Raw genomic sequence first — 9,629 nt, forward strand, 5'->3', positions numbered from 1 at the left:
AACCAGGGATTGAACTTAGACCCTTTCAACTGAGCCATCTCCCCCGCCCTCTACTTGATGTTTTAATCTTTATAAAAATAACCTTCTGCAATATGACTGTTTCACTTGATGTTTATTAGTTTTGCTAATACACTCTTCCTTTACAGAGCCCTATAGTATTCCAATGTGAGCATTTGTTTTTCCATTTGGCTGAACTTTTGGTTTCCAATCTCATGTACACCACTGCTATGAATACCCTAAGGTACCTTCTATGAGTTGCATCAGCAAGGACTTCCTATACCACTAAAGGTGTCCTGAAGGTGGAATAACTAAGTTAAAGTTCTACATGTTAATGCCAGATAGCAACAAATTTACACTACCCTCTAGTGTGTTTGCATTACTCCCCATTTTATCAAATATGCTGAAATTTGCCAAACCTGAGGGCTTACAATGAAATGTTTTTGGTTTGCATTTCCTTATTAGTGAGGTCAATCTTTTTCATATACTAATGTTATTTACATGTCCTCTGTGAAACGCCTGTTGCTGAACATTTTTCTAACATACTTTTAGTTCTTCTTTTGTAGGCCTTTATATAGTCTGGATAACTGTGTTTGTTACATTATTGAAAATACTTTAATTTGTAACTTTTTTTGCTTTATGGTCTTTTGTTAAATAAATATTGCTTTCAACACTTAAATTTTTCACTTTTTATTTAAATAAAAATTCCATACCCCTAATCCTAGAAGTGTTGTCCTTCACATTCTCACATTGAAGTTTTGCCTTTTGCAAATGAGTCTTTATAGTCAAACATTTATATTTGCATAAGGTGTTAGACAGATTCTATTTCACTTTATTCTGTATGGGTGACAAATTTCCCTAGTATCATTTGTTTACTAATTTATATTTTACCCAGTAATTCCTAACACCACTCTTATCAACCATTATTTCCATATAAACCTGGTCTAATTATAGATTATTCTATACGACTGTTCTATTTGACTACCCTTGCATAATAATAGTATACTTACTATAACAGCTTTACTTAAAAGGGAAAAGAAATTCTTGACAATTCAAGTTCCCCATCTCTTTACAGGAGCTCGTTGTTTCTAGAACTTTATCAGTAAATCTTTAGGCTCAATTTTTGTTAGGTTCTTCCAATTTTGGAAATTGATATAAATTGGTTTGATGTAACATCAATTTCAGGATAGTTGACTTTTTAGCACAGAGATTTCCAACAGTGTACAAATGTGTTCAGCTTTGTTTCAATAAATTTTAGGATGTTCTTCATGGAGACCATGTAATGGAGATTCCTCGTATCTTCTGATGTTCTTGCACTGCACTGTTTTAAAATTATATTCTTTGCTATTGTTTACAACATAATATTGACCTTATTTTCAACAACTACTTATTTATACATTCATTTGCAACGTAATCTTGGTATTTTTTACAATCTTGAATTTTTCTTTTTCAATACTTCCTGGGGGGGGGGCCTGGTCCTAGCTCAGTTCTTTAAGTGGATGCTTCCACAAAGCTGTCAGCCTCAGCTTATTCTAGTTCGATCCCCACAACCCTCTAGCCAGCCAAAAGTGCCCTGAAGGCATTCGAGGAGAAAAAAAAAAAAAAAAATCAATACTTCCTGAGGCCAGCGAAAGAGCTCAGCAAATTAAAGTGCCTGCAAGCAGGCACAAAGCCTGGTGGTTTGATCCCCAGGCCTGCCGTGCTGGCCCCACCCCAGAGCACCTCGAGATGGCAACTGAGACTGGTGTGGTGGCACAGACCTGTGATCCCAGCTCTTGGGAGGCTGTAAACAGGCAGATCACTACAAGACTGATCTAGTAATGAGACTCTGAACACCCTATAGACCCTTGCCTAAAAAAAATAAAATACTTTCCATAGCCTTAGTACAAGCAGATTATTAAAGAAAAATGCTGGGGCTAGGGAGAGAGCTCAACACTAAGCATCTTCCTGGCAAGCACAAGGACCTGGGTTCGTTCCCCAGTACATGCCATGCTGACCCCAAAACCCCAGGTGCACCATGCCAGCCAGTGAAACTGGGCAGTGGCACACACGTGTAATCCCAGAGTAGGGGAGGCTGAGACAGATGAGTCTGAGCTGTGTGGCGAGACTCTGTACCAAATAAAGTAACTGAGGTCAAGAGTAGATAACTGCTGTTCAGTCACAAAAAAAGAGGTCCTATGAGCACACAGCAAGATGGTGGCTCTTACAAGCCAGGAAGAGGCTCCAAAAGGGAACTAACCATACTGCCACCTGGCTTCCAGTCTCCAAAACCGTAAGAAAGCAAATGTCTGTTGTTGAAGCCACCTGATATGTCATGTACACTCTTCTATTATGACACCCTGAGCAGACTAAAATATCTAATGATACAATAAAGTCTTATTTTGTACTTAGGATCTTATTACTTATTACCAGGGGGAAGCCTCTTCACCCAGTGATCTAGTTGGCTAGCTACCAAGGGAGTGTGAAGACAGTACTTCTGTTCCCAAGCACTCCTTTATTTAACAGGGAAGAAGGGCTAATTAAGGGCTCTCACTGGGGACTACAAGAAAAATTAAACAGCATTTATAAAAAATAAGTTTATGCTTCCTCTTTTAAGGCTTTAAAGGGTCTGTGTGCTTTTTATGCCCCCCAGATCTCTCCCACATTTGTAATGATCTATAGATCAAAGTCCTAAGACTACAGGATAAGTGATAAGATTTTACTTTCGCTTGCAATGGAAGGTTATGAAACAAAGGACAAGAGAATTTGATCAAGTGTATGGAGAAAAAGGTAAGAAGGGTGAATTACAAGGATCAAGCTTACTGCACACAAATAAGTGGATTACACAAGACAGAAGTTTATTTGTCTCCCAAAAGTCCAGAGGCAGGCTGTCCAGACTGGTCTAGCAGTCCCGGGTGATCAAAGATCCCAGCTTCTTCCATCTTCCATCTGAAGACTGCTTCATGTTCAGTGTGGCTACTGGACATTCAGCCATCATGTCCACGTTTCAGACAAGAAAAGGGGCATGACGGTCTGAAGAAACACAAAGGATGAGTCTCCAGAGTTAGTTCATGTAAGAATTTTCCTGGAAGCTCCTGCAAAGGATTTCCATATACAGCTTCTTAGCGATCCCTAACTGCAAAGGATGGAATGTAGTACTGGCTGTGTGTGTCACCTCCAACAAAATACTGACTCTTAAAAATAGATACTAGGTAGTACAGTAATCAAGGTTTTTCTTAATACTCCATAGAGCTTTGACATTTTTGGAGTCTTGAAGGACCAGAATGGGCAGCCCTCTGCAGAGTTAGTTAACTCCTAAAGTCAGTGAACAACATGATAAGTAGACTGACCCATTCTAGCTACACTCATCTACCACCTTTTACTAGACCCCTGCTCTTATTCAGCCCAGATGCCTCGCAGCTAGGGATCATTCTACAGCCCAGAGACCACTAAAATCCCTCAAATTACCTAACCTTACACTTGCTCAGCTTGCCCGCTGTGCTTTGTTTCTTCCCTAGGGAAAAAAGTAGTGGAAAAAAAAAAAAAACATCTAGGTTCCCCTTTTCCTGACTTATCAGCTCTTTGTTCTTGCTGCAGCCCTCTCTAGAACGGTCAGGAACAAAATGCTCTTTTCAAAGGTAAATACAGAGTTGTCTCTGTATCTGATGTATTACTATACTATGAGTGATTAAAGCAAATTCCAGTGCTCAAACAACAAGCAGGTAATTGGAAATCCTTCCTACAATATAGTTCTCCACAACAGAAACAGGAAACTAGTAAGATGTGAACTAGAAGATTACCTGACAAATCTGTTTATGACATGTCTGCAGAAGGAAAAAAATTATTCCTGCACTTATCTTCTGAGCTCCAGACTAATATACCCAACATTCTACCCAGGAGCTATTCAAAACTGAACTCATTTTCTTCCTCCCTCTCAAATTTGCTTCTTTATCAGTGGTCCATAAACTCAGAAAGGAAGGTCACTACACACCAGTGACCCAACGAAGAATTTCTGAATCATCGTCCAACTGCTTTTTCTCTTACCAATACTTAGTGCAGGACCACAGAATGCTGGACAGCAGCTGTATGTTGCTATTCTTAGAATCTCCAACCCAGAACCTACAAGATCTGGCACAAAATGGAACACAATTATTTGAATTAATTTGAATCCCAAATGCCCTTCAAGTTCTTCCTCACACCCTCACCCACCCATTCTACTAATATTTCCAGTCTTACTGCAGGAATTCCCCAAGTATCTCTAGGCTCCCCCACTTCTCTTTCTAAAGCACCGTTCTGATGAGACACCCTTTTTAAACCTTCTACAGCTCACCATTGCCAAAGTTTCGCAAGATTCCAAAGCACTTTATATTCCAGCAAGAACCTATCTTTTGCTGCTTCAAAATCTTCCATTTTCGGATCCTTTGTTCATGCTGTCTCCCCTACAGAAAACTAGCCTAACTCTCCCATCCTGCTCTTCACACCATGTCACTCTTAGCTGCAATTTCCACTTATTCTCCCTGCAGCTCTCATCCTCTCAAACTGTGAGTTCCTTACTCAAGAATCTTGTTACACTCAACGCTATAGCCCAGTGTTATATTGGGTACATACGTACATACAGTCGACATTGGAGTTTAAAATAACCAGAATGATTTTGATTCCCGGTACCAAAAAACAAAAAGAAAAAAGAAAAAAAAGATAACCAGATTAATTATATACAACAAAAAAAAAAAAAAAAAAAAAAAAAAAACCAACATGGAAGCAGCACTGAATCATCTGTGGAAGAAACTATTCTAGGACTAATATGTTCTCATAGATATCATATGAGATTTTGCCAAGGTAAGCAGCAGCAACAGCAGCATCAGTAGCAAAAGAAGCAGCGAGCAAGCAAACAAGCAAGCAAGCTAGCAAAACAGGGCAGACAGCAAGTAGATGAAGAGTAAGGAAACAAAAAGATGCATCGTGATCATGCCTAGTGACATAGTAACCTGAAAGCTACAAACTACCCTAGTATGTGGGACAATGGGGCAGGCATAGAAGCAAATCATAGCAGCAAAAAGGGACTTCAATGTGTCAATGCCTGTCAAGTTTCTCAATCTCTCAAAAGTGAGACTCAAAAATTTCTGAATAATATTCTTGACAGTTTCAATTCCCAGAAAGTAAAGTACATACTCTGAAGTTACTCTAACCAGTTACTGCTTGACACAGGAAAACAAGAGGAGTTAAAATAGCCTGGTAAGGGCTGGCCACATAGCTCAGCAGATTAAAGCACCAGTTTAGGCAGATGCAGGGACCAGGGCTCAATCCCCAGTATGCAACGCCAGCCTTGTCCCTGGGGCACACTGGAAAGGTGACTGAGACTGGGCGTGGTGGAGCGCCTATAATCCCAGCACTCCCAAGGCTGAAAACAGGAGAATCACTACAAGTCTGATTAAGTCTGATCAGTGTAGTAAGACCCTTGAAGACCCTGTACTAAATTTAAAAAAAAAATAGTAGCCTGATAAGAGAATTACCTGTGACTTATTTTCCTATATAGGGTTATCAAACTAAGAATCACAAATAATGTAAGTAGAGAGGTAATTTTCCTTCACTCCTCTCTGCCCAACCAAAACCTATTATTTATTAAACTTCAATTGTCTCTCTGGGGCAAGAGGAAGAAAATGAGAATCCTAACCTCAAGGGGGGATAGTTCAAATGCAGTGAGCAGGAAGGCATATAACACCCCCTCAACTGAGCCACAAGCTCCAGATGGGCAGCTCAGTAGCTCTAGAACTTTGCCAAGTTACTTAATCTCTTTCAGATTTTGACTGCAACTTTTTTGGGTGGGCACTGGGAACTTAGAATCTCACACTTCCCAGGCAGATGCTGTGCCACTGAGCTATATCTCTGACCCAATCTCTCCCAATTTTTGGATCTCATGTGTAAAACAAGGGTAACAGTACTTTCTTCTTAGGATAATAGTTAAGCGAGATAATGATTTTAAAAAAGTGCTTAGCTTAGTACCTGACACATAGTAAGCACATAAGAAATACTAGCCATTAACATTGTTATTATTTGCTCATTATTAACCTTGGGGATTACTGCTCATTTTCTACGAAGATTTTCCTGTTGCCACTTCCACCAAATTCCACAGTATGAAATACAAATCCTAAAAGCAAATAAGTAAAACAATCCTGCCCTCATTTTCCTGCCTGTGTTCCAATACAATTCAACTGGACAAAAGACACCTTGTACAGTCCTACAATGTCACTCTGCTAGGTGAAGCAAGATAGGAGCAAAAGTGCAACGTGAATCCAAGGTAACACACTGCCTTCAAGAATAACTTTGATCAAATTTTCTACATGAGCTACAAAAGCTTAAGACTGTAACCCAGTTATCAACAAGTAAGTGCCCAAAACAAGAACATCTATTCCCCAAACAGGGCCATAAAACCATGCTTGGTGTTTTGGAATGTCTCTGAATTACCTGGTGATTTCTAAGACACAGATTAGCCTGAGAATTGTACTGACAGTAAATAACAGATACCACACCGGTGAGTCTGTCAGTTCTTGGGTGTGTAGATGTTATTAAAATGTAGAGAGGCTATAACTATGAATGCTAAAATCCACATGGTTGGAAAACACAAATGATTTTCTTGTTCCAGTACATGAAGCAGTACTGACTGCATGTTTAGTTGAGTCTACATGGTTTCAACACAGAAAAATTTTTCCCCAAAATTAAGTCCTCTAAATTATAAAACTAAAAAAATACTTATGTTATAAACAAATAAAAAAGAACACATAGGCATAAAAAAATATACAATACCCTATCCAGTGGTAATCACATTTTGGTGTACTTCTAGACCTTTTAAAGCATGTTTAATTTATAACTTCTTTTATTATAACTTCTTTAGAATTGGGGTAGCACTGTGCATGCTATTTCACACTTTTCCTCCCACTGTTCTGTGTATAGCACTCATCTTTTCCCCAAAACATGCAATCCCCAAACCAAAGTCATGGGGCAGTTTTTTGCAGATTCCTGCATGACCATATCAAGGGAAATGCAGGACCAAAACCTAGTCCAGAAGAGCCCACAGTCTACTACTGCTATCATATTCATAAATGTATTCTGTGCCTGGACTACTTCAGGAGCAAGAGAAAGTAGATAGGGCTAGCAGGGTAGGCAGCACATAGTGTTTGTGCCAAAAAATGTGAGTGGTTTGGGGCCACTGGGTCTACCAGAATCGGGACATAGGTAGAGACTGAACCTGATATGGAAAGTGCTACTGCCTCAGCCTCAAAGCCAGTCAGGCCAAGATGAGAGTCAACACTGGGAGACAGCCTGGAGAAGGGCCCTCACCGCACGCAGCAATGACCCACAGGACACACTGTTCTACTTCTGCTCACTGGACTCAAGACACGTCTTTAGGCAGGAATTAGGCTCCTGTAACTTTCCCAGAGCACAGACAGATTTATCATCCTGTTTAGATAAGAATGGTGATCTGTATAATTTTTCACAAAATTTAAGAACATAAAAGCTGTTTGGCTGAGGAAAGACACACAAGCTACTCAAAAAACAAGTTTTATTTACTTTACAATTTTGCTTCAAGAATAAAATTACCCAGGAGACAGATTCAACATGGGAACCTAAAAAGCAGATACTATACTTGCAGATTAGTGGTTCACACTACAGAAAGACAAATAAATCCTCCTGTTCTTGGGTGAGTAGAGGATGAAGTTAAGGCACACCATCTTTCCCTAGCCAAACTGCAACCAAGGAGCTGTCCAAGCGTGCAGGAAGTAAGTCCAACGTGACCTAAGCTACAGTTGACACACTCTTAAGACAGAGAGGAAAGAATACACAGCCTGGGGAACAAGCCCACAGATGGAGTAAGCTGTGCAGAGTGGGACAGAGAGAACAAGGGATTTCTAACATTTGAATACAACTCGATCAGCACCAGCTGACCTCTGAAAAACTGTGGACAGAACTGAGAAAGATCAACACAAATTTTACAAATCAAATGCGCTTAAAACTAAACTGAATTTATATAATCTTTATTAGTAATTATTAGTACTACAGCAAAAAATAAAAGGAAAATGCAATACCTGAGGCTCTAGGAAGTAATATCAAAGGTACTAGGAGAACCTTTGGGTTGGGGTATAACCCAGTGATAAAGTGTTGGCCTAGCACACCCAAGACCCTGGGTCCATGCTCAGCACTAAGAAAGCGGGGGTTGGGGGCTTCTTCCCACCCTGAGAGTTCTGGAAAAAACCTGAAAAGATAGTAAAGAGGGCTTGGAAAGACAGAAAATCATGGAAGCAGAGCATCTATAGACAAATTATCTCATCTCTGGTTACATCTCAGGTCTTCACAGTTATAAACTGTGTCTCATAAATACTCTGAGGAAATTGTCTAAAAATGAAGCCATGAACAACACAGGTTGGACCTGAAGCAATTTAGGCTAAACACTAATCACCATTCACCAGTCTGCCTCAATCTGGACTAAAGCTCAACATCCCAGGGGATCATTCACCTGTTGACCTTATTCAATGTTCTTCTGTACCACACTCTGGTTAAGATGCAGGTACACAGAGAAATCACCCCTTACCTTCAAGTCTGCAGAACAAACATAAGAAAATTTGTATTTACAACTACAGGATAAATAGCTGACATATAGTAATGTTCAATAATACTGAGTGGCTGAAGCAACACCGAAATACAAGTGTACACAAAAAACACAAGCTACTTCCCTCTTTGCTATAACATGGGTGAACCTGAAAGTTCATTATTTTGTACACCTGTACAAAGAAACCATTACTAAAAGAATGAACAATTAGTAAATGCCACAACTTTCACGACCGACCAAGGCATATGCCACCTAAAGAGAGGGAATGACAGAAAACACTTATCATTTTATAAAATACCATTTTAATTCTTATCCTTAAAGCTATAAAGACTATACATGATTGAGAAATGAGACTATACCCAACAATGGCCCAAGAATCGTCTGTTCATTCCTTTTCTTTTGTCTGGTCACTCAAAAAGATAATGTTGTCTGTAAAGAAATCAAAGCACAAATAAATATCAATTTCTGAACTTCATGTCATTTCATAATTCCCTTCTAATAATACATAATTAGACCTATTACAATTAAGCATTAAATAACTTCTGCTCTGTTCACGAGAAGCATATACAGTAAGCACAAATGCAGCTGAAGGTTGGCTTCTACTGTTTGTCCACTGACGCAGACTTTGTTAGAAGGGCCAAGACATTTCTTGTCTTTCCTGAAGACATAAGATACAATCTTCCTAGAATAACTTCCTCTAAAGCAGCTGGTCACAAATTGGGATGCTCAATGCTTGAGATGTCTCAAAGCCAGGGCACGGGCACTTCTATAGAAGAGGGCGGTTCCACCTAATGCAGTAACAGACGAGGAGGAGGATCCACATACAGCCTTGTCAGCAACTGCAGACCGACTTTTTGTTTTCTTTTCTTTTCTTTTCTTTCCTGAGACAGGATCTTGTAGTTCACGCTGGCCTTGGACTCATCAATCCTCCTGCCTCTGCCTAAAGAGTGCTGGGATCACAAGTATGCATCACCAGGCCTGGCTACTTGTGTTTTAAATAAGTTTAAGAAATTTTATTTTTAAACTTTAAAGCAAAATGACTTTTATGTAC

At 39.6% G+C, this 9,629-nt stretch overlaps 1 protein-coding gene across 3 annotated transcripts in view; it reads right to left on the reverse strand.

Moving 5' to 3' along the window:
- Positions 1–2,813: 2,813 nt before the first annotated feature.
- The window catches only part of Ssbp1 (single stranded DNA binding protein 1), a 19,821-nt gene continuing 13,005 nt past the window's right edge, over positions 2,814–9,629 (reverse strand). The window contains exons 7-8 of one of the 3 annotated variants that reach the window (XM_004629034.2): positions 8,938–9,007; positions 2,814–3,009 (exon numbers count right to left, since the gene is read on the reverse strand). In XM_004629034.2, the coding sequence (XP_004629091.1) occupies positions 8,964–9,007 (44 nt within the window). In that variant the 3' untranslated portion in view covers positions 2,814–3,009; positions 8,938–8,963. Of the gene's footprint in view, positions 3,072–5,457; positions 9,008–9,629 lie in introns of those variants that run through there. The other 2 variants (XM_023712911.1, XM_023712910.1) reach the window with 2 other exon arrangements.

The sequence above is a fragment of the Octodon degus genome, unplaced genomic scaffold (assembly GCF_000260255.1).
Source record: "Octodon degus isolate 3935 unplaced genomic scaffold, OctDeg1.0 scaffold00027, whole genome shotgun sequence".
Lineage (NCBI taxonomy): Eukaryota > Metazoa > Chordata > Mammalia > Rodentia > Octodontidae > Octodon > Octodon degus.